Here is a 27,904-nt window from a genome sequence, read left to right as displayed (position 1 = left end):
CATCTACGAACCTGACTTGACCATGTCAACTCTTTTTTCCTTTCACACAGTTGTGGGGACCCATTTCGACGTCCACAACCAATACTCATATTTCCGTTTTCTCACAGGATTATACACCCCACAGAAGCACTTGCCAATCGCAAACAACTGAGACCGAGTTGGTCATTACACGAAACCAATACGTGTTCAGAAGCCCTTTCCATTTGAGGGGCAGACAAGATGCCTGCGTATGGTAATACGTACACATGCACTTGCCATTGGAATTATATAGACAGATAGACAGAGACCGGGGGTACAAGGAACAAGAAGCACAAGTTGAGGTTCGATAGTGGAAGCGGAGGAGAGAGGCGCTGTTGTTATCTACTCGTTTCCCTTCTCTAGTTTTGTTCGTACTCATAGGCTTCATTCTGAGGTCTCTTCAACTCTGCCCGACTCTCTTCAGCCTGAAAGACTCACAGCTGAAATTCTTCCAGCTTCTGTACCTGGGTCTCAAATGGCGAGTTGGGTCATAACAGAATGTGGCCTAAAGCCTCTTCCTAGAATCTTTCCTCGACTCCGAGATGGACTAGCATCAAACAGTTCCTTTCCTTCCGAGGTGAGGCCGTTGCCAATCTTCAAAAGCTATCGGCTTGTTTCCTCTTTGGGAGTATCAAGTGGGTTTAGAGGAAACAGTTGGGCACTAAATGTGAGTGCTCCACTAAGGGTCACATCCGTGGGAGAGGGAGATCAAAATAGAGAGAGAGATAGTGGGGTTAATGGGCTTGAAGATGATGGTGAATTCGACCCAGGTTCACCTCCTCCTTTCCGATTGGCTGATATCCGAGCGGCCATTCCAAAGCATTGTTGGGTTAAAGACCCTTGGAGATCTATGAGCTATGTTGTGAGGGATGTGGTGGTGGTCTTTGGGTTGGCGGCTGTTGCGGCTTACTTTAACCATTGGGTTGTCTGGCCTCTCTACTGGATTGCTCAGGGGACAATGTTCTGGGCTCTCTTTGTTCTTGGCCATGACTGGTAAATCAAACACTGTCCTTCTATTAAGTTTGGAAATAATTTCTCGTGATTTACTTGTCTCTATATAGAACTCGAATGCCTTCTGGTTTATTTGCTTCCGATAATGTTAGTTGTGTTTGGCTTCAAACTGTATCTTGTTCAAGAATCAAGGATTCCTATTAGTTTCTTCTTGTACTTCAGTGGCGATTTGAATCCAATTTGAATATTTTTTCCTTAATGCGAGTTGTGTTAATTTGGCAGTGGCCATGGGAGCTTCTCTAATAATCCTAATCTCAATAGTGTTGTGGGCCATCTCCTTCATTCTTCAATCCTTGTCCCCTACCATGGATGGTTAGTTCCTGAAAACCTTAAATGATTCTGTTGTCCTGTTTTACTTGTATCTTTGTAAAATGAATTAATTCTCTTGCTTGCAAAGGTGTTAGCATTATGATATGACTCGTAATCACTGTGCTTTCACTTGTCATGTCTACTGCAGGAGAATTAGCCACCGGACTCATCATCAAAACCATGGACACGTTGAGAATGATGAATCGTGGTATCCCGTAAGTTTACATGTTTATGGCTCTCTCTCTCTTGAGGGAATGAATATGTTCTATCTGGTTTCAATCATGTACTTTCTGATATACATTAATATTTTTATAAACAGTTGTCCGAGAAAATTTACAAGAATTTGGATAATGTCACCCGAACCTTGAGGTTCACCTTTCCTTTTCCAATGCTCGCTTATCCTTTCTATTTGGTAAGCCTTTTGCTTTTTAATTGATTATACCTGCTAATGTATTTATAATTTAGGCCTGGTTTATCGAGAATAAAACTCCAGGCTCTGATTTTCTATGGTATCTTGTTATAGTGGGGTCGAAGTCCTGGAAAGAAGGGCTCTCATTTCCACCCAAACAGCGACTTGTTTGTCCCAAATGAAAGAAAAGATGTTGTCACCTCAACTGCTTGTTGGACTGCAATGGCTGCTCTGCTTGGGTATTTATCCTTTGTTATGGGTCCTCTCCAGATGCTTAAACTCTATTTCATTCCCTACTGGGTAGGTTCAGTTCTTTCGTGCTTGAATTACTTTTGCCATAAGAAAGAACGTACCTTACTAAATTCGCATTGAAATGCAGATATTTGTAATGTGGCTAGATCTAGTGACTTATTTGCATCACCATGGCCACGAGGAGAAACTTCCTTGGTATCGTGGAAAGGTATTGCACTGAATTTCCCATGCGCTTGTTTTCCTATTGCATATCAACTACTTTTATGCAAATCTTGGTGGGTGCACCCAAAAGATACCATAGAATCCCTCTGCTTGTTCTGAGAGAGGTTTCCTGTTCTGCTGAGGGTCTCCTCCTTTGAAATCACAAATTAATCACTATGCCGAAGACAAGGACCTTAACTATTTGGTCAAATTTTGTAGGTTAACTTACAAAGCAGGGTTAGCACTTTGTCATTTTATTTAATAGCCTATTGTTTCGTTGTGTGTTCATCAAACAGGAATGGAATTATCTGAGGGGAGGACTCACAACTCTTGATCGGGACTATGGAATAATCAATAACATCCACCATGATATTGGAACCCATGTCATACATCACCTATTCCCTCAAATCCCACATTACCACTTAGTAGAAGCAGTAAGTGTTGCTTGCAGCTTAGCTAGTCTTAATGCAAAATTCAACATAAAATTGTTCTAATTGCCATAAATTTTACCATATAGACTGAGGCAGCTAAGCCTGTGCTCGGGAAGTACCGCCGAGAACCGAAGAAGTCTGGTCCTCTCCCATTTCATTTAATGGGAACCCTTATAAGGAGCATGAAACAAGATCACTACGTGAGCGAAACTGGAGATGTTGTATACTATCAAACGGACCCCCAACTATATGGACCCGAGGAATCAAAATGAACAACTGAAGATGGATTTTTTATTTGTTTTCTTACACTTACGACATATTATCTGTCTTTGTATCAATATCACTCTGGCTTATATGTTAAATCATCTCTGTATTAACCGTAGTGGAATAATGAAGCCTATCACATTGTACATGGACATAAATGTCTCAGTATAATAAAACCAATTTTTCGAAAAAAGAAAATAACAATGCAGATGTTTCCTGAGAATCTGTCTCCTGAGATCTCTCTATCTCTAATATCAACATGCCGCGAAATGCTAAGTGATATATTTGTAGATGGCTTTATATATGTTGTCCTGGTTAGAGCTGGGCACGAGATGCCATGGACTAAACTCAAAATTCGCAGCTTCTACCATTGTTCAAGTATGAGTACTGATACCTATATAGCTACCAGGAATCAGTACCGATTCTTTCAGGTTTGGGTTTTGGTTTCAAGTAATATTGAGAAATAAAAGAGCGTCCATTAAAATCTTTTGGTTATTCTGTGATGGATCAGGCTAATTTTCTGTTTTACCCACTACTCGCTAAGTAAATTAGCATCCACTTTTTCAATAAACTTTGATATTTAAAGGACGAAAACTTGATAATGAAAAATTTCAAAACCAACAATTCGATAATTATTCAATTGAGTTCAAAATCACTCCCTAATTCTATACACTATGGCCTTATTTCACATACTAAATAGATAATTACTACGTACGTACGTACGTACTGTGGTTCCTAAACATCAAGACTAATAAAACGTACGTATAAACTCTTAGGTCCTAAACAACACTAATAACATCAATAACTAATTAAATTACATATATTACTAGCTAGCATTGTTCAATTAATTGTTCCTAATTACCAGCAACACGCGGAAACAAATTATTTCTGGTTATATCGGCAATAGCCCGATATGCTGCTTCTGTAAGATGTACTGAATCAAAGAAAATATATTTAGATGCATCTTGGCATAATGGACCCGCCTCCGCAAGCCCTGTCCCACAGCATGCTTCAAGTGTCACATCGAAACCCTCACAAAAACACAGAAAATTAATTAAACCCAAGATCAGTCGTTATGTTACGCAAATAGACATATGCTAATTTTTGAAAAACGAAAAAAAAAAAAAAAAAAACTTGAAAGAATACCATTATTATTTGGGTTCTGGATCATGTCCATAATGGGACTGTAAATATCGGCATATACGATCCTGGAACTTTGGAGTTTAGATTGCCAACTTGAGGTAAGAGCCTTTAGCTGTTGATTATAAGCTTGAGAGTCCAACGTCCATGTTCTGATTGTCGACACATGAACGTTGGATAAAGTTTGTGCTAATTGGTAGGATGCTGCCTATTGTCACTTGGGCAGGTACGCAGCCAATTGGTGGAAGACCAGCCACTGCAATCCTCCGTGCTCCTAATTTATAAAGATTCTGCATGCATAATACACCTTTTAAAATATATATTTATTTTTATTTTAATATCGAACCACCATTTTAGAAAAAAGAAACACTATTTCTACTGAAAGTGTCCCGATTTCACTTTTTTTTTTTTGACTTAGTGATTAAGAAAATATTTTTAAATAATATTGAGATTTTTTTTTAAATGTTTATGATGATTAAAACATTTATAAAAAAATAAAAAGAAAAAAAAAATGAAATGCATTGTTTGGGAGCTTTTTTCGGGTGGCTTTCGGTGAGTGTAGAAGTACTCTTTAGAAAAACACATTACCTTAAAATTAAAATTATAATAGTTTAGAACGACGTACGTACCTCAATAAAACCGTACATGGTTTGGAGTTGCATTTGGTGGTAACCTGGAAGTGAACAGTCAAGTGCCCTCGTAGGTATGTCGTAATAGTTGAACAACATATCATTGCTTCCAAAACTGATTAAAAACAAAGCATTTTTAACAATCCTGCGAACCTCCTCTTGTCCAACAACACCCTCCATTCTTTGTAATGCTTCGTAAAATTTATTCAAGTGAGTTGGAAGGTCCAAAGCTTGTGTTATAATTATCGTCTGCAGGTCCAAACTTGAACCGACCGATACAAAACTAATGCCAAAAAGCAAGTCGGTGTTGGTCACTGAATCATCCAACTAAGCCGGCAAGAGTTCCTTGATGCCCAAGGAAGAAATCAAAAAATCTGTCACTAATTTTCCATCGCAAAACTTTCTAGTTGGGACTCGGCCAGGGAAGTCTATGCCATAAGGCGGGTGGTCACTATGAAATAACGTGTTTATGTGATTGTTATTACTTGGATCAATGGTTGAATCCCCAAAGATAAAGATCGCTGAAACATTAGCATTTTGAGATGTCGTGAATGGAGTAAGCAGAGCAATTAAGGAAGCAATCAAGAAGAATGTAAAGAAGATGGTGTTCCTAAGCGCCATGGTGATTCTTGGCAATAATACCATGATCAAAATTTAGTAGATTGAATAAGTGATGAAAAAAAGAAAACAAACGGATGTATTTATAATACACTAATCTGTTGCCTATTATACATTGATTTTCAGTGATCGAGTTTGAATTAAAAACTATTTTGGATTAGTGCACATACCGAGATAGCTTGTTGAGCAATAGAGCCAACGATACGGTACCTCTTCTAAGCATACCTCTTGAACACAGAGTCCTATTCCAAAACGGATAAAAGACGATTCCCATTAGTAAGCGAATTTGGATTAATGATTTCTTACCCCTTAATATATTGGATCCTCACAATTAGGTAAAGAAGTTCAAACCTAGTGAAATTCAATCTTGAGTTTTAGGTGATGTCGAATACTAAATCGTATGAGATTCTTCAATCTTGAAATAATCTGAATAACTATTATGATGATATGCTTAATTAATTTCATTTGTTTGGTTAACCTCACAAGTTCGGTAAAACAACTTCGTTTTCAATTAGGACTGATGGTATGATCTCCTGCAACTTAATATATTGGATGAGAATAAGATAATATCTCAAGAATTTCAAACCTTGTAAAACTCAATTAATTAGACTTTTTCCCGGATAATTAAAGCATACTTAACAAAAAAAAAAAATGTTGCAAAAAGTATGAAATTCTTCAATCCCCATATACCATTTTATTGCTATATTCGCAAATCCAAAGGATCGAAAACTAATTTTATTCAAAAAGAGGTGGGAATTGGCTACGTTAAATTAGGTCCAGAATATATTATTATACCCTTAAAATAGATAAATTTAATTATTCAAACATAAAATTAACGACAGATTCATGCCACTTCGACATCATCTCCGCAATTCAAATCCTGGATAATTTTGTGATTATGAATCAATAGTGTACAGAATTTACGGCATTCATAAAGGAAGATATCCGCGATTGGTCTTTCTGAATGCCATCTGAAGCACAAATGCCACTACTTACATCAATCCCTCGAGGTTGGAGAGTATAAAGAGCCTCGCAGACATTCTCAGGGTTGATCCCACCAGCCAAGAGCCACCCGTGTTTACTTCTAATCATTGGTAGCTTGAACTGAGCCCAATTGAAACCTTTACCGCTTCAGACATTTGTCACAATCAAGCAAACCAGAAAGGGTTTATATTATATTCTTGCACAGAAATATAGACATAAAATGACATTTGCCTATTTTAACTTGCTGAAAAGTTGACATGCTAAGCAAGTAGAGGGTCAGAACAGCGTACAAGGAATCTCTTTGGCCTGTAGGTGATTTACGTATTCAATTTAACAAGTACATTTATGGTTATACACCCGGGACAATTTTTTTGTTTTGTATTAAGTGAACTCTGACTGTCCCAACTTTAAGCATCAAAGCAGCCAGATCTCAAAACATGTATATCTGTTAGTCGGTAACAGAACGGTCTCAAAAAGACGTGATTTATAAACTAGAATAAACTGTATGAGGTGATTCAATGTCTACACCTATATATGCCTCCATATGAGAATTGGCGCCAATCTATGAATCCACAAACAAACAAATGAAGCACAATAATCAAACCACCTGAAGAGAGAATATTTTGTACCTGCCACCCCTTGCACTATCCACAAGAATCCAATCAACTAGAGAGCATTCTTCATCAGAGATTTGGTTCAGAAGGTTTCCATCTTCATTTGCATGAAGAACATATATTACTCGTTTCTCTTGCAATATAACTGGAAAAGCTTCTCGAGAAGCATTTCCATGAAGCTGCGTCACCTCAAATCATTACCATACTAGCCAACTAATTGTACTATATCCAAGGTGATGTGGGTCAGACAAATTTATACCTGCAAAAGTTCAAGGTTTGACGCATCGGATGCCCTTAATATCGTGTCTGCATCATCATCCACAAATACTCCAACAGGCTCTGCCCCATACTCCCTTGCAACTTTTGAGATCTCCTTGGCAACCGAAAGTGAAACAGAACGTTTAGAATTGGGCCAAATAATCATCCCAACAAAATCAGCACCAGCTTCGGCAACCATTGCAGCATCTTTAGCTGATGCAACCCCGCACATTTTAACCAAAGGCCGAGTCTTTTCATGTTCCTCGGGACTGGAGAAGACTTTTTCCGACTGGGCAAACTTGCAAGTAAATTTACTCTTTGGAGACGATCTGATTCTTGAAAAGTGTAGTATTCTCCTTTTTATTCCTGCAGGTACAGTAGCGAAATAAACATAGATTCAACATTCATAAAGTCACCCATACCAACAAATACTCATCTTGTACAAGCATTCAAGCAAACAGTGGGAGTGAGGTTAGATGCTGGTGCATTTTCAATCATATTGTGAGAAATGAATCCGAAACGGGAAAATAAAAGAGTACCAGTGATTTGCCTTCGGTGGAAGTTCACAACTTTCGGTTGAAAGTGGCTTCCAATTGCTAGCCCTGCAAACATAATACTCTCTAGATCAAATGTATTCCACCCACCTCCATTAAGAGCATGAAAAACAAAATGATAGAACAGCTTGAAGGGTGAATTACTTCCTTCGGCCAAGAACAATGCTTTGGGGAAAATATAATATATCGCAAGAGCTTTGAATAAAACTAAATTCTCTCTTGAAAATTTCAGTGAAACATGGGGATTCAAGTGACCGAACGAAAACATTTCAATGCGATCTTTCTCAGGAAATCCACCGAGTAGTTTAAGTGCAATGCGACAAAGTACAGAGAGAGAGAGAGAGAGAGAGACCTGTGAGCATATTGTTTTGGGGGTAAAACCCAACTTGGTTCTCAGTAGATGCTGGTACGCCGGTCACAGGTTGAAGATGAAAGGAGCGAAAATCGTCGATCTTTTTCTCAATGTATCAAATTGCCCATCGCGTGTCCACGTAACGGCGTAACGTAACCGGAAAAAGAAAACAGAACACCGTTCAATCTAGCGACCCCCAGGCCCTAGTATCGGCTATGGGCTCCTTCGTCCTTCCTCGACCCAACCCAAAGGTCGGCCTGTACCAAAGCTATCCATATATCCTTACTTATCAAAATGACGTTTTAACCCATGCCATTTGGATTATTTCATATCTTTTCACCAAAATCCATAATAACTACGCACTGTCAATTTAACATCCTTCAGTTTAATTCTCCCCACTAAGGAGGTGACCGGCGTTGTGGGCGTTGTGGCCAGTGTTGACCACCCACGTGGTGGCTAAGATCTGGCCACTATAGATCGGGCCTCCCAGCCAGCCGTGGCCGTGATGGCACAATCATCAAAATAGTATTTCCCAAAAAAAAAAAAAAAATGATACGTGGTACTTTTTAATTGAATCATGTGTTATTTGTTAATGTGTGGACTAAAATTCTAAATCGAGCATAGGAAAGGGGTGTCCCATAAAAGATTTCCTTAATATTTCAATACAAAAAGAAAATATTCAATCTCCTCTCTTCCTTTTTTTTATGTCCCATTCGACTTAATAATAAGTATCGAATCCAAAGATATGAAGAATCTCTCCTTTTTCCCCATCTCAGCAAAGTTATATATGTATTGTCTAAAGCAGATGTTGGGTGGGTATCGCACTTGTTGAGTTGAAACTTGAAACTCAGTGGAACAAGTAAGAAGGGGGAGAGAAGCTTGAAAGAAACTACTTTTCAAGTGCAAACATATTTCTCTTTTATTATTTGGTAGCGAATTAACCCTCGTGGGCGGCTCAATTATAGACCCAGCTTACGCTTGCACAGACACTTTCTGTTTAAGAAAGACAGAAGCCTAAAAGGTTGGACCCCACGCGCATAATGCTGCACCTTTCCTGGCACTCGGACGCTCCAACTGTCCACCAATCAAAATAATATTCATTCAGTTTTTCCACAATCATGCCCCACATTCCCACCACCCCCAATAATAGCAATAACATATTGGGATAAGTCAAAAGGCTTACGGAAATTGGCCTAAATGACAAAGTTATTCTGTGGTAAACAACGTTCAAGTAATCTTTATTGTCTTGTTGCATGTTTCTGTGCAGGTACTTTTAGTAAACGAAGAACTCTAGTTGCTTGCCTAATGCAATTTCTGGTAGCCAAAGAGTCAGAGATAAAAATATCAATTTTACTTGTACAACACACTTTCCTTTAAGCTTTTCAAGATTTTACCATTCGACAACATTCATGCACTTTTGACCTAATTATCACTAATGTTTGGTTATCTTGGTGGCCGAAACTCGTTTATTTGACGGATAAAATGATATGAATTAAGATTAAAGTTAAGAGTATTTTATTAAAATATATTTTTTTAGTATTATATTTATTTTAAAATTTGAAAAATTTTAATTAATTATTTTATTTTAAATAAGAATTTTAAAAAGTTATAATAATGAGATAAGTTGATATAGATACGAAGATTATCTAAATTATATTTAAAAGACAATATTTCTGTATAAAAATCTTATATAATAAAATTTATAAATTAACATTATTTAATGTGGTCTATTAAATAGTAAAATTTAATTTATTATAAAATATATCCGAAATGTCATATTCAATTTGTAAACTTCTTTGTGTAAAATCTACTTTTATATTTCAAAACAATCCTAAAGTGCTGTCCAAAGAGGAAGACCTGATAGTTGGCTTCAAATGCGACTGTGTTTGAAACTAACTTTGGCCATCAGTTGCCACTAAAGATCAATCCGCAATTAGCTTGGCTAACTCGACCAAAAAACTACGGATCTAAAAAGCAACTTGCAACTCTATAGGCTCCTGATTACTAACATAAACACAGTTTGCACTTGGAAGTGCAGTAAGCGAAGAGCTGTATTGCTTTTAATATATTGAAACCCTCCTCTGGTTCATAGAGACCGGAAGAGAAGCATAATGCTCTAAAGAAATGCATTCGTATCATCCGGGAGGAAACTAAAAAGTCTTGAGACCACAAGAACAAATAAGAACAAATTTCGTATTATCATGGAACTTCTTATGAATTTATAAACGAAATAAAGCACAAGGAATGTTCAGGTTTTACCCAGATATAAAAGCTAGTTCCTTGCCACTGCTTTCGTATATCGTTTCCATACTAGTAAGTAAAACCCAAGAGGAAAGGATAATAAGATTACAACAATATCTTAAATTAAAAAATCACCACCTTAGCTCCAAATTCGAACTAATGTCCGCAGGAACTTGTTCTTCCTGCACAAATTTCCAGGCCTTGGTTGGCCTAAACTTTGTTCTCTACGACCACCTCTCCTACTTCTAAATACAATTATTGCATACTTAATGACAAATAAAAATTTAAAGAATATCAAACTTCGTCAATATAATCTAGTGGTAAATTAGGCAGATAGTTGCTTATGCCACCATCTGCTCCTGCTCTATGTACAGCTGCTCCAGCCAAGGAGGAAGAATCTCACCCCCATTTCCATGATTATACTGCGCCTTCTTTGTGCCAAAATGCCCCGAGCTCTCATGAGAAACATCCTTAACCAAGGAATTAACCCAAGAGACATCAGGCTCATTAACTCCAGATTGCATAAAGGTTGTTGTAGCCACATTGTTGTCACGGAACCGAAAAGAAGCAGACTTCTTGAGCTTGTTCAACTCATCTCCTTGAATGCCCCAGTCCAATTTACCATCAGGTGAGCTCCAATCTGAACGAGTAGAGGGCATCATTGATGCAGAGTTGCCAGCAGCAGTAAGGCCAGCTCGATGAGTCCCTGCTCCACGATCAATAAAACTCTGGCTTCGCTTTGCAAAGGATGCAGACCTGGAATTCATCACTGCTGCCGCAACTGCAGCAGATGAGTCAAACCCAAAGGATGAGGGTTTTCTTGCTGGCGAGGAAGAGAGGTTGGTTGGATAACTTGCTCGAAGTTGGTTCATGTTCTGGCGCATCTGAAGCCCATTTGGAGATTGTAATTGGGTGGATGTTGTGGGTTTTAGGGAAAGCCCTTGCAGCTGGGACAACATAGAAGAATCAAGAGACCCAAAAATATCATCAAGGTTAGAAGGTTTTGAATCTCCAATCCGGTTGAATTCCTTATTCCAGTAGGATGGGGATAGGGATGGGGATGAGAGACGGGTTATCTCGTCAATCAATTGCTGCTGCTGGCTAGCATGACTTTCTAGCCCAAGCAATTCCATCTCCAAATCTAGATCTCTAGCACTCAAAGCAGACTTTAGCCGGCTGCCAGGGAGCTGCAATGCAGGTGGAGTGAGGTTAAGTTTGTTTTGCCACAAGCTCCCACTCTTGGGAGATGATGCAGCTGCCAGAGGAGACATGGGCGGTGTTGAAGTAGCAGGCATCGGCATAGATGACGAACTGAGAGCCAATGGGCTCATTACCGTCATGTCCAGCCCACCAGCTGAATGTGATTTAGGTGAAGGCATAGCTGAACCTGTGGAAGCATACACGGGGCGCAATTCCTCGGCCTTGTGAGCAAAGAAGCAGACTTTACGCGCACACCCAGTCTCATCTTTGCAAATCCGGGTTCGATATTGGGCAGGATGAAGCCAGGACTCAAAAACACCATGTGCATACTCACAGGAATCCCCCTTTTGGCATGTGCCTTTCCGAAACTCCGGGCATGGAACACAGCTATAGGGGTACTTCCGTGGGTCCCTTCTCCTAGCATTCTCCCCAGGATGGACAAAAGGGCACTCAGTCCAGTCATGGGAGTATGCCCTTGAACAAGGCTTCACCTTGAAAGTAAACATCCTAAACTCATCTGTCCCATATACCCCATTATTTATGTCTGGCAATGATACATCGATAGGGTATTCTTTCTTCTCAGTTCCTTCTTTCAAGAGCTGAGGCGTTGCTATCTTCTGCTGATCTTCCTCTTGGTTTGTGATTTGATCACTTTCCCCAATTGAAACTTCGCCTTTAAGCAGCAACTCAATTGCCTTCCGATTTGAATTGGACGGTGACCTTAACGCCGAGACAATCAAATCAACAGGCTTATTTCCATTAGCATTAACACAAGTAGCATCCGCACATGCATCAAGCAAGAGCTTAATAATCACAACTGAGGAATTGGTACCACCAGCAACGGCACAATGGAGTGCCGTGACCCTATCTGAACCACATACCCTATTGACATCAACCTTACCTGTCTCAATCATATACTTCAAAACCTTAACGCTACCAAACATGGCAGCAATCGTAAGTGGAGTCCTCTTTTCGAACGCCATCTTCTTCGACCCAATTCTTCTACCATACCAAAAGCTTGCCTCGTTGACGTCAAGACCCTTCTCTTCTACTTCACTCCTGAAGGCCTCGAGATCATCCATGGCAGACAATTCAAGCAAAACCGAACAATCGCAGAAAAACCCATCGTTCTGTTTCTGAAATTCACCTTCCATCCCAAAGCTTGAGGAGGAAAGTCTACTGTTTGAACCACTGCACATATCCAGACACTGCAAATTTTGAATAAAAAAAGCGATTTAGAACTCCATTTTATTCCTTAAAAAAACCATTAAACCAAAAACCTAAATTATTCACAAACACAGAAGGCACAGTGTTACAATTTATTAATTTCCATTCCAATCTTTAATCTCCCCCCAACTATCTTACTTATAACTAAACAGACAGAATAAACTGTCCATAAGAAAAAATAAACTAAGAAGAAGAATTAAAAGCAGATTAACGAAGTTTTCGACGAATTAGCCGCGCTCCAAGTCCAACCAGCGACTAGGGCTAGGAGATAGTACTCAATTTCAAAATCCCTAAAGAAAGGGAAAAAACTCGAACTATAGCACAAGCACCAGATAACCGGGACATACAACCCAACCCAGAATCAAAATGCTACAGCTTTAGTCCAAAAACTCAAACCCCACAAATTTTCTGGAACCATCAAAACCAAAACTTTATTCCTTTAACAAAAACAAAAAGAAAAGCAAACAGCATACCTTTGACTACTTAGTATGTACTGGATGTAAACGAAGGAAGAGAATTGTGGGTTTGTTTGTTAAAGAAGCAGAAAATCGAGAAGTCCTCGATTGGTAACGTGAGATGGGAGGAAAGACGAGGGGGTCGCTCTTTTTATTTGTTTCAGGAAGGGTACGGACTCAGGAAGGAGGGAGGAAAGTGCGACTTTTCTTCTTCGCTCCTTCATTGCTTTCATTTTCAGTCAAAGTCAAAGCATTCAAAAGAGTGATTAGTATTTCTTGGAAATGACACCCAAATGAAATTCAGATGCGAGTGAAATTCACAAAACCTCCTTCAAAGTGAATCTGACCGCGTAGAGGGGTTGTCCATGACGCGTGGTTGACACTCTTGACACGAATTCATTGATGCACCCTCCAATATATATTCTCATTCATATATAAATAGAATCATAGATATAAGATATGATATAAAACAAAAAACAAAAATGTTATTGAATACACGTCCTGTTAAACGAGTGAGGAAAACGAAACAGTTTGGTTGGGACAGTGTCTGTTACTCGCTCTGAGCGAGAGTAGATGAGCAGACGTAGATGGTGAAGTGGGGTGGCCCTATGGTGACCGGAGAAGGGAAAGCAGCCGTTCACGCGTATACATTACATTCTGTATGTTGGGGTGGCCTGGGCTGTCCGAGACACGTCGACAGCAAGACAGGATAATAGCTGACTCACCCTTCCATTACGGAATTTGAAAGTTGCCTTGTTGGTTTTATCACGAGCTACTGCTCCTACTGTATTATTTTGGGAGAAAAATATAATTGTAAGTATAGTTATGTATTAATCTGTGTATTAATATGAAATGATTGATCAAAAAGTAGATTTGATTGAAAATAGTATTAATTTAAATTTTAAATATGAATAAAATAGTATTGATAAACAGATTAGTACATAACTATATTTGTATGTAGTAAAACTCTTTAATATTTGTTGGCCGCACATGAGTTACATTGGTTTAAGGGACATACAGTTGGAATGATTTGACGGTCACAACTAATTAAACTATAAGAAGCCAAGAGGGTCCTGTCAAACTGATTTTTAGATTATGTAATGAGAAATTTTTATGAAAGTCATTAAATATTTTTGTCTAATTAATATAGGATTTATTAATTTTTTTTATCTTAATGCTTGAATACATGTGTTTAAATAAACTGATAAAAATAAAAAATTATATATTAATTAAATAGAAATAGTTCCTTTTGATTACATAGATAAAATGAAATAAGATAAAATATTTTTTTTAAAAATTAAATAAAATATTATTATAATATACTTTTTTTAATATTAATTTTATTTTAAAATTAAAAAAAATTATTTATTATATTTTATATAAAAATTATAACAATAAAATGAAATATTTTAGATAAAGAAACGGAAGTTCCCTTCCTCTCGACTGCTTTCTTCAAATTTAATTTTGTCAACTTTTTTTGGTTTCTCCATCTGAGCAAGTCACAATTCACTCAATTATGGACAGATCTAGTTGTGTCAGAGTCCTAGACCATCTGCCGCGGATTGTGTGGTCCATACCGTCGTCCATTTACAACGCTATCCACGGCCTATTATGTGGCCAGCATTGGGCTTGTTGTGGCTCTGGGCCAAGTTATAGCTGAAGGCCCTGCTTCTGTCTGGCCTTAGTTGTAGCCGAGCCTTAATATCTCGCTGGAGTTAGGGCCATATGTAATCTAGAGAGCTGGAAACTGAAGTCAAAACTTTGACCCCGAGGGCATTTTCATCTGGGTCAGGCCCTTGTCCACTATTTATTCCCCTCTATTGAGCCCGTTATCATTGTGGGGGATGGATTGATTTTTCTATTTTGAGGAAAAAAGATTCATGTTCTTTCACCTAATCTTTCTCCTGAAAATCACATTAATACTATAAATTAAAAAGATTGTACCATTAGATACAATTATGAATTGTATAATGCTTAATTTTTTTTAAAAGAATTAGATTTATTATTAAAAAATTAATATTTTTTATAAATTTTATATTTTTTTAATTTTTTTAAAATAAGCACACGATACTTGTGTGCTTTACGACGGCATATATCATTTTTCATTATCAATTACAGCGTGCCCAAAAAGTGGTTTTTCTTTGGAATTTCTTGGGGCCGTGTTCTAGAAGACGTTCTTCCTTCATTTCCTGTTGGAAGCAATATTTAAAATTGTTTTCGAGTAGTACTCATGCGTCTGGTATTCACTTTGAGGTACAGAACACAAAACTGATTACGAATACCACGTCTTACAGTTGATACTATAATGAAAACGCCTATATTTTATAATAAAATTAATAATATCTCTTGATTAGTGGCGTTTACTACGCGAAGTGCGGGGAATTTTCAACCATGCATTCAGTAAAACATTGCCGTGAGTAAAGGTTCAAATAATTATCTGTACCGCTAGCTCATGCATAAATCAGAAGCTAGCACGCACGTCTTCTGAGTTTGATACGTTGATTCCCTTTCATTTGAATTATTCAATGAAAAACTCTCTCCAAATTCCAACCCTTTTAACTTTTGTGCCGAAAACATGTGCTTATTTCGTTCTCAATGTTGAGTGTTCGAACTTCAAATGTTGTCGACAGCTAAACCTAAACGGGAAAGAAGTTTCATGTCTTTAGTCAGCCAAAGAAGTTGTTGTGTCACCATCATGGAGCTCAAGTGCAGCACAATGCAAGCAACAGTGCCTCCTTCAACATCAGGCCCACTAGCTACGCTCACGTATAAATTAGCTTTCGGCCTTTCCCCCCCTCAATACGATAGAAAAATTAGTGAATTATTTGGGAGAGTTATAATTAAACTCATGATCATTATATATATAATTGGTACATGCATGCATATATGCACCAATTGGAATTAATTAATGGTCCCAACAACCAGGTGTGAAACGCAGATATAAGTCAGAGCTGGTGTTTTTCTTTACTCCCCCGGCCTCGCCCTTCTTTTATAATAATGTTTATAAATGTGACGTTTTTGTACGCTTGTTGTAAGCCAAACTGTTTTACAGATCACTCTATTAAAGAAAGAAAACATGAAAAAGAAGAATTTCTTAGCACTTGCAGATGTTGTTATTATCCTATTTGAAGTGTGTGTATATATATATATGTATGTATGTATGTATGTATGTTTCCAAGCAACCAAACAAGGTATACACTCCTACATGCTATAACTATTTGTATAGGCCACTAGCTCAACTTATCCAATGAATGATATATACTAGTCATAGCTAGAAATGAAGCTTTGGCATTAAGTTTTTAGCCATATTAGGGTTTGAATAAAATCTAGGGGTGCCGTACGTCCCCCTTTTGAAAAGAAGAAGAAGAAGAAAAGACTTAAATGATGGTATATATGAGAGTAATTTATAATGGTGATCATGCATGTGGATTCCAGACCAGGACAACATATATTAATTATTTTTACTTTAATATCTGTGGCGCTAGACATCATCATGAACTAGGAGATATAAATGCATCAAAGCATGACATATGATTTGATAGATACATTTAACCTGCAAGATTAATAGGCAGAACCAGTCAAGATCTACCAATCAAACTCCAACAGACAGGAAGCTACTAGTCCTTGCGATGTAAATTAGATCAAATTGGGAGATGAAGTGACAAAAAGATGACATTAATTCATTCAAAAACAAAAGGTTATCCCAAAAAGATTATGCCCAAATGAGGTTCATGGTAGTTAAAGCTCCATCTTGCAAGAATCTAGTTTCCTGCTTCCTCTCAAAAGAAAGAACAGGTTTGGAAAAAAAAAAAAAAAATCAAAGAAAGAAAGAGAAAGGAACAAATAATCTTTATCGCTTCACTCAAATTATGCACGTGATGATATTATACTGAGTACGACATTGTGATGTTGACACTATATAATAGTTATTGAAATTTGAGCAATCCTGCAATTAGCCATTGAAAATTATTGAAAGTATAACACGTGGGCCAACGGGATGCGGATTGGCATGTCATCATAGTGTGTGTATATATATATATATATATATATATGTGTGTAAAAATGTTATGTGTAGTTATTTTTGTAAATTTTTTTGTGCACTCTAGTACTATGATTAGTTATGTATTAAAAAAAATTAATTCAGTCAATTATATCAGTAGAATGTATAAAAAATATATAAAAATGACTATATATAACATTACTTATATGTGTGTGGCTGGAATACTATTAAGACAATATAAGCTATTGGAACACCTCGCTCGATCCAGTGTAGCTTTATGAATTTTGTAATACATTAAAATCTGCTGAGGTGGCAACAGATCATTCACTCAAATTGAAAAGGTAGTTAATGGCAGTTGGTTACTAATTTTAATCAAAAAAAAAAATTTCTCATGTGGGGATTTATATTTATATTTTATAGACGTAAACAAATTATGTGAAGGTCTGGATCATCCGCTTTAATATATATATATATAATTTTGCAAAGTATTGTACACCTACACATGAACGGTACGTGCCTAACTTTGTCATAAAGCTTAAGGTGGAACTCAATGAGTTCCATTATATGTATGCATGCATATCACCGTTGATGTTGGCTTTGTATGCAGATTATACTTAATTCACGTGCAAGCAGTAGAATCATGATGTAGAAGATTACGACCTAGGCATGCAATATCGACATTGTCAACACCTATATATATATATATATATATATATATATATAATTATAATCCCCACCCGCCACTTCATCACATGCGTTAAGCTCCACTCGGCACTCACCAATATATATCACAAATTAAGTAATTAACCATATTAGCTGATCATATTTTTAGGGCCAACAGAATACATGGGTACGTGTCACAATCTCAATCCCCTCTTATATTTCCAACCGTCCTAATGGGGTATTACAATCTCCTCCCGGTAGGTGCATGGCACACTTTGATATTATCATTTATAATTAGATAAATCAAGCACCAAGCTAGCTAGCTATATGATGATCCAAATATTTTAAAATGACTAATCATTAATATCATTGGAATCTTTTCAGAATATTATATAAAATAAGAAATATTTCAGATCAATTTTAAATAATGCGAGATATTCTTACATACCATATATATTCTTATCATTTATCAAAATGCAAGGATATATAGCATATTCCATGTTCACGTTCTCCACTGTTTTTTCAATACAGACTTTTCCTTTACGAGTAATATTCAAACATGTATATAACATAATTAGTTTTACATTAATTTTGTTTAAATGGAGAATAATTGTATGTGTAAATTCTAATATTCACATGGCATTATTAATTTATTATCATATATATATATATTGACGTACGGACAGTAAAACTAGTTATAAAATAGCCCTATTGATATATATATATATATATATATATATTATATAGTTCTAGTTTGATTGATTGATTAATATGAATGAAGTCGGACCCATGGAGATGATGATCGATGACCGATGATGTTGATGAGTTAGCGAACTAAACATACATAGATGGATCACGTAGGACTTTAATTTGTGGTTGAGTTATAAGCTTCAAACTTTTTCTTTTAATCCACTTTTTTCGATGGCTATGGGTACGGAGTATCTTGCATTCATGTCCTTTATTTTGGGGTCCCGCCGGCCATTAATAGATATCCGTTCCAAATAAATAAAGCTGATAGAAACGGCATATGATCTGATCCATCGGCCGGTAACCAACTCACATGATTATCAAGTGAGTTGGTAACCGGTCATGACAATATCCTAATTTTTTTGGTTAAAACATATAATAATAATAATAATATTAGAGTACTCTTAATTTTGAGTTAATAAAACAAAAGATTTTTATCCTTTTTTCTTCGTTCTCTAATTCTTTTTTGAAATAGTTATAAGTACCCAATAAAACTCGATCAGGACGTTGGAGAAAATTAATATGATCAATTATACAGTGTTTATGTATAATATATTATAAACAGTAACTCTTTTCATTGTGGTACGTCTAGGACGTACGTTAATTTATAATTGACATGATCTAATTAAATACTAAATAATTAAATTAATGATGGATCTAGAATTTTTTGGTTGAAAAATTATAATTTTCTGAAATTATTGAATAAGCTAGCTATCAAATCACCTTTACCCGGCCCCTCGGCATCCACATTTACGAGAAACAACGACCTTATATATACATTATTTGTTTGAATGACTTTTTTGCACGTCGTACGTAGAATTAATTGTACTCAGGTTTTACACATTTCTTACAGGACCAAAAACGTGGGTTATATGTTTCTTTGATGTGATGATTACGTACCAATTCGGGAACTTAAGTCAAGTGGGTTTGATTTCAAACCTTTTAAATTGCATATTATTAATTAATTAATTGTGGCGCCTATCAACCGGACTTAACATGCATTCATTCTGTTAATCTGTAAAGTAGGTTTCTTTTGGATGAACTATTATTTATTATCTTATAATTATTTTTTACATATTTTTAACTTACTTTTTATTATTATTCATAATTATTTAATATTTATTATTATTTTTTATTACTATTTACAAAATATCTATACTACTTTATTATCTAAACATAACTTTAACATGTACGTTTACATTATGTACGAGTGATTTTCTTAAAAGAAAATACCACGCACTTAAAATTTGTATTAAATTTATACGCTTTAATTAATTTATATTTAACATTACTTTTTATTTATCTTAACCTAATTAAACAGATTGATTTTCCGTGATTTCTCTCAACAAATTTATAGATTATATATATAAGCTGGCCTATTTTGCTTTAATTCTTTTGTTCTTTTCAAGCAAAGTTTTGAAATCCGTTCTAGAAACCATTCCGGTTGAGGCATTGGAACAGAATATTTTGGTACCGGTACATTTCGGTGTACCGTTTTGAGATTAATTATATATTATATATAAATATTTATATGTATATATAAACTAATAATTAATAAAATAAATACATATATATGTAAGTGTGTGATATGTATATGTGTATATATATAGAAGAATTAAAGATTTATAAAATGAATATATATTGAAAAAAATCACAAACTTGAGTTAAGACATAAAAATAAAGGAAAACAATTAAAAAATAGACAGATTATTAAAAATAACAATACTTCTAGTACACGGAAAGGGGTATTTGAATTCTAAAAGTACAATTTTATTTATTATTTTTCAACTTATTTACAAGAGAGCTTTTTTTTTTTTTTTTTTTTTTAAATTTCTGACCGGAATTACTATTCCGGCCGGAATTGACCGGAACGGCCGGAATTTGACCCGAAACGGAATAGATACATATTCCATTCCGGTCACTGTGCCGGCACGAAAAATTCCGGCCATTCCGGCCGGAACGGAACGATTTTCAAAACATTGTTTTCAAGTAAATTATTTTCGTTGGAACATTAAATCGGATTTTTATTTTTTGTTTAAAATACCTAGTTTTGTTCATTGATCCCTTTCCGTGACTAGTTAAAGAACAAAAGACTGATGATCACTCGGTGGAGCTCGATCGTACTGTTTGAATTCTTGTTGGGATTTCAAACACCCATATATATATATAGATATCATGATGCATGCAGATATCATGCAGGAATAAGCTAGCGATTATGCACTAGTACAGTAGTACTTGATGTAAATGGCGTCTCGTTGATCAAGAGTGAAAAGGGAGATGCTTGATGATTTTCTCTCTCTAAGCCCTTATCTCCCTTAGGTCAATTAATGTTTGATAAACCCTAAAAATCATCGTGCGGAAGAAACAGTTGGCGAAAAAGAAAACAGTGTACAAAGTGCATGCCTCATAAAATAAACACGTACAGACGGGAGGGGCCGTTTTATATCCCACTAGTACTCAATCGTTAATTAGACAATTGAAAACTCACATGGGTAAAAAACTCATGGAGATGATGTATAATTAGACTCTGAAAATCTAGCCAATGATCAAGCAGCTTGCAGCATTTACATTCTTCAGCTATTTTGCAGTAGTTAGAATAGAATGTATTATGGATATAGCGTTGAGAATAGTATGAGATGCATTGAATTAACCCTAATTTAGTATGTATCTAGCCTGAAACTTGGAAAGAATTAAGTACTTTTCAATATCATCAAGTTAATCTTTAAAATTGGATTTCATGAAACGATAAAAGTCATCAGCCATATGCATGATGAGACGTATAAAATGTGTGAGTCAATCCATAGACATACAAACAGTACTATATTTCACAGCTAAAAGAGATTCAAAATATAGGTTGCAAGTAGCTAGCACTCACTCCTCTTCGATAAAATTCCCATCTTAATTAATTTGCACGTGTAAGAGTTACCCATGCACTTTTCGTAGCTACTCTCTCAGTCTCAGATCGACAAAGTCTCACAATCTGGAACCCGCGGTACTTATAATGAGGATGTGTCGCTTCCAGCTAGCTGGTTAATTAAGCAGGTTTGATCAGAAACGTCCCAGGTTTCACAGGGTTTCGAGTCGGAGAGAGTCGATCGAGACGTTACTCTTTAAAATGAAATTCAGTTGGAGCAGGTTTTTGGTCCTAAAGTAATCCTATCGTACATTACGTACGATTTTAAGATATTAATTGCACGTATCGCTCTGATGCGCCACGAGGAAGCGATCGAGATAAAATCACTGCATAAATTCCATCATCGTTATTATTATTGTTGCTGCTGCTTCTGCAATTATCATCATCATCTTAAGTGTGGACTTCCATTCGATCCCTATGTATACGTAGTTACAGATGAGGACGTCGTAGGTAGCTAGTTTATTATAAAATACGTACCCCCCACCCCCTCCCTCACGGCATTTGATTAATTACAACCCTCTCGGTTCTCTCTCTCTCTGATCATGATCTGGTTCTTTCATGAAATAACATGTTGAAAACATGTTGGATTTTTTATTTGTTTAAATTAAGAACTTAAGGCAACTAAGTGACTCAATTATTTTAGATTATTAATTTCTAGACACGCGTTAATTATATTGGTCTTGTTTTCTTAACTAGGGATCAGTAGTAGTACTACTTTTCCCAGCTTGCAGTTATATATATACTGCATTATGTATATATCCCGGCGGTCGGCAGTGCCGTATTTTAATATGATCTTGGTAAATACGCAGCCAAGTTTGTACAGCCAAAGTACTATTTTCCTTTGTCTTGATTTTTGATATGGACATGAGAAAGAATATATAAATTAAGTAAATGATCAAGTTGTTCACGGCGCCGAAATGGGACCATTAATATTATTGTTATATGAGTTTTGTTACATATAAATAAATTTATGTACTAATCTGTATATCAATACTGATTCATTTATATTTAAAATTTAAATTAACATTATTTTTAATAAAATTTACTTTTTGACCAATCATATTAAATTAATATGCAGATTAATACATAATTATACTTACAATTAGATTTTTCCTTATCCATATTCAAGTGTTCAATATTAGACATGATCATGATCAGTTATATTCACGAGTTCTTCTAATCTCGGAGCGAATTGTATAAATACTTATATATATATATATATACACATGCATCTTTCCCGAATATTTGTTTGGCCCGTGAAGTGTGAACGAACCCCAGCAAAGGCGCGCAAATTAATAACAAAAATCTATACATCCATACAAAACCGTAGTGTTTGGACAAACAAAAATCTAGACGACCTTCGGCTCTCGCACGGCCACTACTCCCACACGCTTCAGAAAAACCACCTTATATCTCACGTTTCTCTTTCACCTCCATATCATCTCCCCCAGTACTCCACCTAATTGTCCCAGCTCCTTTAACTACTACTCTCAATTCTCAAACGTCTATCCCTCCCACATGCACCCAGTGATCAATATATCTCTCTGATCTCTCTCTCTCTCTCTCTCTCTCTCTCTGTGAAGTACTTGGAATAATCCGAACTTGTATTTTTTACGGATCGAGACTTCTATATATATTTTCGTTAACTTGGATAAACCTCTGAAGCCAAACCTAATTGTTAATTAAAAACATCATGAATTGCCCGGTAGATTGGCCCGAGCCAATAGTTCGCGTCCAATCCTTGTCCGAAAGTGAAGTACCAGTGATTCCAGACCGATACATCAAGCCGCCACTAGAAAGGCCAACCGCAGCTAAACAAAGTACTGATGCTAGCGATGTTAATATCCCAATCATCGATCTTCAAGGCTGGGACGGAGACGATGATCTTCGTGCCACCATACTTGGCCAAATATCTGAGGCTTGTCGAAAGTGGGGGTTCTTCCAAATCCTCAACCATGGAGTTAATCCCCAACTACTGGACCGTGCCCGAGAGGTTTGGCGCGAGTTCTTTCACTTGCCAATGGAGATGAAGCACGTTTATGCTAACTCACCGAAAACTTATGAAGGGTACGGTAGCCGACTTGGGGTGGAAAAGGGTGCCATTCTTGATTGGAGTGACTACTACTTTCTGCACTACCTTCCATTATCGTTGAAGGATTGCAACAAATGGCCTGCCCTCCCGGCTGACTGCAGGTACTGTTATTCAACCATCCCACCAGAAGTTTTTTTTTTTTTTTTTTTTAATCTTTTTTTTTCATAGAATAAACTTCTTTTGCTAGAGCTAGTATTAACGATCGAAGTCTGCGGGTTAGTTATCATGGTATAGGTTTCATATTACTATAGGTCATTGTCGCTTTTACTAAACTTATATAATGGTCAAGCATGGTGTTCCGGCCTATATCATACATATGCCGGCTAGTAATTATTTTAACCTATATATTATATCTAATATAAAAGAATGATATTCTGTTTATTTATTTCTTTAATTTAGCATTATTGACTTTGATGAATGGGTTTTTTCAACTTTAGGGAAGTGCTCGATGAGTATGGGAGAGAACTAGTGAAGCTGTGTGGGAGATTAATGAAACTTTTGTCTATAAACCTGGGATTGGAAGAGGATGTTCTTCAAAACGCATTCGGCGGCCAGAATATTGGAGCCTGTCTAAGGGTGAACTTTTATCCAAAGTGTCCACAGCCTGACCTGACCCTTGGTTTGTCATCCCACTCGGACCCAGGTGGCATGACGCTGCTCCTTCCAGATCATCAAGTTCCTGGCCTTCAAGTCCGTAGACAAGACGAATGGATTACTGTCAAACCGGTTCCCCACGCTTTTATCGTCAATATTGGCGACCAAATTCAGGTGACTATGCTTTTTTCCTTTTTCCTTTTTATTCCCAGCTTCTTTCTTATCCAATATTATCTGTATAAGATCAGTGTCTGGCTAAAATTCCAGAACCATTCGCATATATATGGTATGTATGGTCGTCATGTTCTACTAGGCTGTTAACCTGTCATCACTAATTTTTGGTCAAAGCAACTTAAAAACATGTCATGACTAGGCCAGCTAGTACTTTTCTCTTCTTTTTTTTTTTTTAAAGAGAACATTACTCTAATTAATTTATTGACAGCCCTCCTGTGGAATACCGTGATTACAATTAAACATCTAAAATTACATATAATCATAAAATCCAAACCCAAATATCAAAATAAAATATAGAACAAGTCAAACACTATACAACATACTTAAATAAGCAAAACTTACAGAATACATATCTTAATAATAATTCAATTAAATCTAAATAAACTGCATAAATCTATTTTTCATATGTTAATGCACTCTCCATTATATTATGTTATTAAATAATATGTTTGTAAATTGAAGTGTATAAGTTATTAAATACAATATAATAAAACTAATTATATATAAAAATTATTAATTCTTGTTAATTAATTGAAGTTAGTAACTAGATCGAGTACTACTCTTTCATTTTTTTAGTAATTTTTTTTTTTTTTTCAATTTGTGCTGGCCTCTTTAATTTTGCAATGCTCATCTTTGATGATTTATAATTCAAGGACGACGTTCTATATTAATTTCCAGCGTGCTTTCATAGACCTTTTTTGTGCATTGAATTTGGCCTTCGGGGCCAACGTGAATTAGCGACCACTACTTATATTATTGCTGCATGCTATTCTTATTATTATTTATATTTTTTTGGGAGAAGAAGCTTTCTACAACAAAAAAAATTGTTTTAAATTCTCATCAAAACGGTGTGATCTACACATATACACCAATGGAATGGATTAGTTAAGGATGATATATATATATATATATATATATATATATATTTTATGGAAGGGTACGTAACGAATACTGAAACTTTAAAATAAGATCCGAATTATTTTAATTAATTAAAAGTATTGAGGAACAATTGATCATTCGTGGGGAGAGAAATGTACTTATATATATAATTATATATCCCGTTTATTCCGGCCAATTGTATATAATTTTTCACACATATTTAACATTATTTCTCATCAGGTGTCCATTTCACTCGACTCTTTAATTAATTTACTCGGCCAATTAGCTGACGTACGTACTGCAAAATAATAGATTTGTGATGATCCCTTCCAACAATTTCTTAATTAGCTAGCTATTTCTTTTTTACTTTTAATAATATCTAGTGTTTAAGGACGTAATGGCATGTTTTTAACATGTTGAAATCTGGGTCCTAGTAGATGCATCATCATGTGATCGATGACCATCACCCACTTGCTAGCTAGACACTCTTTGTTTTTTCCCCAGCTTGCTTGGTGATAATCCCTTCAAGGCCAACATATATAAATATATATATATATATATATATATATATATATATATTTATATATTATGGACCGATAATGGTGCTTGAATATGTCCAAATTAATTGATGTAATTGATGTATACAGTGTCAAGTCTTTGTTAATATATATATATATATATATATATATATATATTTATATGTTTTTAACTAAAGTTACACATGCATGATGAATATTGGCGAGCTCTTTTGTCTTCATTGGATCACTCGTACGTACGCACGCACGTATATATGTTTTGATTGATCTTGATAATTATTAGGTTATAAGCAATGCAATATACAAAAGCGTGGAGCATAGAGTGATTGTAAATGCAGCCAAAGAGAGGGTCTCCCTCGCTTTCTTCTACAATCCGAAGAGTGATATACCCATAGGGCCAATAAAGGAGCTCCTCGCACCGGATAAACCTGCTTTATACGCACCCATGACGTTCGATGAATATAGGCTTTTCATAAGAATGAGGGGTCCTCGTGGCAAATCACAAGTGGACTCACTCAAGTCTCGATCGATGACATGATGATCAGTTTCTTCCACTGTAAATAGCTAGCCTGCCCTCATGATGATCCCCCGGCCTACTGACTATCGATTCAAATATTGTACATGCATCTTGTAAAGGTACGTACGCACGTACTAGTGTATATATATATATATATATAATATATTCCTTTGAAAAAGAAAAAGGAAAAAAAGGATGACACTGCATCGTGGATTAGAACGAACGAGCTAGCTAGCTAGCGGAATACAGAAAGTGAAGGATATTTGATTGGTCTCCGATATCCAATATTTGGGTTTTATCATGATCACGAATCAAAAGTACTGATCCTGATCAATAATATTACTTGCATCTTTTTAATTCCCACTTGATCAACTTGTTAACCATGCAGGCTAGTACAAATATTAGTCATGGGTACGTAATAAAATTATAATGTGATTCCTTGTAATTCAGATCGTTAAGAATGAGGTTGAAGGGCCAGTACTGGAGTACTCCACGTCATGATAAAGCCTGTACTAATTACAAAGTTGTTTAATTCATTAGCATTTTCTAGAACGTCGGACTTGTCTAATTTTAATTATATATATATATATATAGGTGATCATTATCAAGTTAACACATTTTTTTAAGTAATTTATTAATTAAGAGTTTTGAACAGTCGATCTCATGATCGATGGATGTTTAATTGCCAAAGTGATCTATGATCTATAAATTAATATATATATATATATATAGGCTGGGTCATTTCATATGATAGGATAAATAATGTGAATATTGATTTATGTATGTCCAATTTGGACATATACACGACTGAACTGATTTGAGATAACGTTATCACCTATATATATTAAATACATGATGATCCCAGTTAATATTGCAGATAGAGACCCATAATTTTATTTCTAATTACAAATTGTGATTAATGTAACCTCAAACATGAGATGGTCATGAGAATATATATATATATATATATATATATATATATATATATGATTGTGTCACAGTAATGAAATTCGATCCACCTCCAAAATCGTGTTATTAGGCATAATTAGTGTGTCATCAAGCCACCGTGACTTATATATTAATGGCTAATATATATATGTTTTCGTAATATTAATTATATTAGCAGCAGCATGTATCATGATCATTCAGATCAGTACAGCTACATGATTATATATCTAAACAAAGGGATTAATGCATGCATGCATGGAATCTTCAAACTTTATAGCTAGATAGCTAGGATCCATATATATATATTCGATCATGACCCTCAAATGTGATTTTCGAATAACCTCCTAATTATTTGTTACAGACTTATTCGTGCATATTAATATTGGATGGATCGATCGAGCTTTAACCACTCCACCAAAACTGATGATATCATATATAAAACATTCACATGCGCCTCTCTTTAATTAATTGTTGTTCTATTTTTTCAATAAATGCATGCAGCAATCTGCATCGATCTTTAAAGTCAAAAACATATCTCTTTTTTTTACTAAAAACATCTCATCTCATCATTATAATTTTCGTAAATTTTCACACAAAATATAATAAACAATTC

The 27,904-nt window shown here is 35.7% G+C and overlaps 5 protein-coding genes across 6 annotated transcripts; 2 read left to right on the top strand and 3 right to left on the bottom strand.

Moving 5' to 3' along the window:
- The first annotated feature begins 23 nt into the window (after positions 1-23).
- On the top strand, positions 24-3,118 carry LOC122301503 (omega-3 fatty acid desaturase, chloroplastic-like). Its single transcript, XM_043112894.1, has 8 exons — positions 24-1,011; positions 1,252-1,341; positions 1,487-1,553; positions 1,658-1,750; positions 1,862-2,047; positions 2,127-2,207; positions 2,497-2,634; positions 2,718-3,118. The coding sequence occupies exons 1-8, from the start codon at positions 494-496 to the stop codon at positions 2,901-2,903; spliced, it is 1,359 nt and encodes a 452-aa protein (XP_042968828.1). The 5' UTR covers positions 24-493; the 3' UTR covers positions 2,904-3,118.
- A 448-nt stretch (positions 3,119-3,566) lies between these two features.
- LOC122301933 (GDSL esterase/lipase At2g40250-like) lies at positions 3,567-5,465 on the bottom strand. Its single transcript, XM_043113281.1, has 3 exons — positions 4,993-5,465; positions 4,665-4,959; positions 3,567-4,325 (listed from the first exon to the last, which is right to left on the bottom strand). The coding sequence occupies exons 1-3, from the start codon at positions 5,307-5,309 to the stop codon at positions 4,158-4,160; spliced, it is 780 nt and encodes a 259-aa protein (XP_042969215.1). The 5' UTR covers positions 5,310-5,465; the 3' UTR covers positions 3,567-4,157.
- A 573-nt stretch (positions 5,466-6,038) lies between these two features.
- Positions 6,039-8,378, bottom strand: LOC122301504 (N-(5'-phosphoribosyl)anthranilate isomerase 1, chloroplastic-like). The gene is made up of 5 exons (XM_043112895.1): positions 8,045-8,378; positions 7,678-7,740; positions 7,140-7,504; positions 6,896-7,059; positions 6,039-6,411 (listed from the first exon to the last, which is right to left on the bottom strand). The coding sequence occupies exons 1-5, from the start codon at positions 8,052-8,054 to the stop codon at positions 6,186-6,188; spliced, it is 828 nt and encodes a 275-aa protein (XP_042968829.1). The 5' UTR covers positions 8,055-8,378; the 3' UTR covers positions 6,039-6,185.
- A 1,862-nt stretch (positions 8,379-10,240) lies between these two features.
- Positions 10,241-13,344, bottom strand: LOC122301502 (zinc finger CCCH domain-containing protein 29-like). Of its 2 annotated transcripts, none has more exons than XM_043112892.1 (2): positions 13,186-13,344; positions 10,241-12,693 (listed from the first exon to the last, which is right to left on the bottom strand). In XM_043112892.1, exon 2 carries the CDS (start codon positions 12,682-12,684, stop codon positions 10,627-10,629), a length of 2,058 nt encoding a protein of 685 aa, XP_042968826.1. In that variant the 5' UTR covers positions 12,685-12,693; positions 13,186-13,344; the 3' UTR covers positions 10,241-10,626. The 2 variants fall into 2 exon arrangements, with proteins under 2 accessions (XP_042968826.1, XP_042968827.1); XM_043112893.1 differs by having other exon boundaries at positions 10,241-12,676; positions 13,186-13,336.
- A 9,389-nt stretch (positions 13,345-22,733) lies between these two features.
- LOC122301501 (jasmonate-induced oxygenase 2-like) lies at positions 22,734-26,743 on the top strand. Its single transcript, XM_043112891.1, has 3 exons — positions 22,734-23,684; positions 24,021-24,351; positions 26,110-26,743. The coding sequence occupies exons 1-3, from the start codon at positions 23,185-23,187 to the stop codon at positions 26,362-26,364; spliced, it is 1,086 nt and encodes a 361-aa protein (XP_042968825.1). The 5' UTR covers positions 22,734-23,184; the 3' UTR covers positions 26,365-26,743.
- Positions 26,744-27,904: the final 1,161 nt, after the last annotated feature.

The sequence above is a fragment of the Carya illinoinensis genome, chromosome 2 (assembly GCF_018687715.1).
Source record: "Carya illinoinensis cultivar Pawnee chromosome 2, C.illinoinensisPawnee_v1, whole genome shotgun sequence".
In the NCBI taxonomy this organism is placed as follows: Eukaryota; Viridiplantae; Streptophyta; class Magnoliopsida; order Fagales; family Juglandaceae; genus Carya; species Carya illinoinensis.
The sequence above is the reverse complement of the archived record's forward strand: the minus strand, read 5'-3'. Positions and strand labels throughout refer to the sequence as shown.

Coding starts and splice junctions, on each gene's coding strand:
- LOC122301503 (XM_043112894.1), top strand. CDS start 494: ATGGCGAGTTGGGTCATAACAGAATGTGGCCTAAAGCCTCTTCCTAGA. Junction 1,554..1,657: donor ATGATGAATCGTGGTATCCC/GTAAGTTTACAT, acceptor TTTTATAAACAG/TTGTCCGAGAAAATTTACAA. Junction 2,635..2,717: donor ATTACCACTTAGTAGAAGCA/GTAAGTGTTGCT, acceptor TTTACCATATAG/ACTGAGGCAGCTAAGCCTGT.
- LOC122301933 (XM_043113281.1), bottom strand. CDS start 5,309: ATGGTATTATTGCCAAGAATCACCATGGCGCTTAGGAACACCATCTTC. Junction 4,960..4,992: donor AAGGAACTCTTGCCGGCTTA/GTTGGATGATTC, acceptor CACCGACTTGCT/TTTTGGCATTAGTTTTGTAT. Junction 4,326..4,664: donor CCATGTACGGTTTTATTGAG/GTACGTACGTCG, acceptor TTATGCATGCAG/AATCTTTATAAATTAGGAGC.
- LOC122301504 (XM_043112895.1), bottom strand. Junction 7,505..7,677: donor CCACCGAAGGCAAATCACTG/GTACTCTTTTAT, acceptor CTGTACCTGCAG/GAATAAAAAGGAGAATACTA. Junction 6,412..6,895: donor GATAGTGCAAGGGGTGGCAG/GTACAAAATATT, acceptor AAATGTCTGAAG/CGGTAAAGGTTTCAATTGGG.
- LOC122301502 (XM_043112892.1), bottom strand. CDS start 12,684: ATGTGCAGTGGTTCAAACAGTAGACTTTCCTCCTCAAGCTTTGGGATG.
- LOC122301501 (XM_043112891.1), top strand. CDS start 23,185: ATGAATTGCCCGGTAGATTGGCCCGAGCCAATAGTTCGCGTCCAATCC. Junction 23,685..24,020: donor GCCCTCCCGGCTGACTGCAG/GTACTGTTATTC, acceptor TTTCAACTTTAG/GGAAGTGCTCGATGAGTATG. Junction 24,352..26,109: donor ATATTGGCGACCAAATTCAG/GTGACTATGCTT, acceptor GATAATTATTAG/GTTATAAGCAATGCAATATA.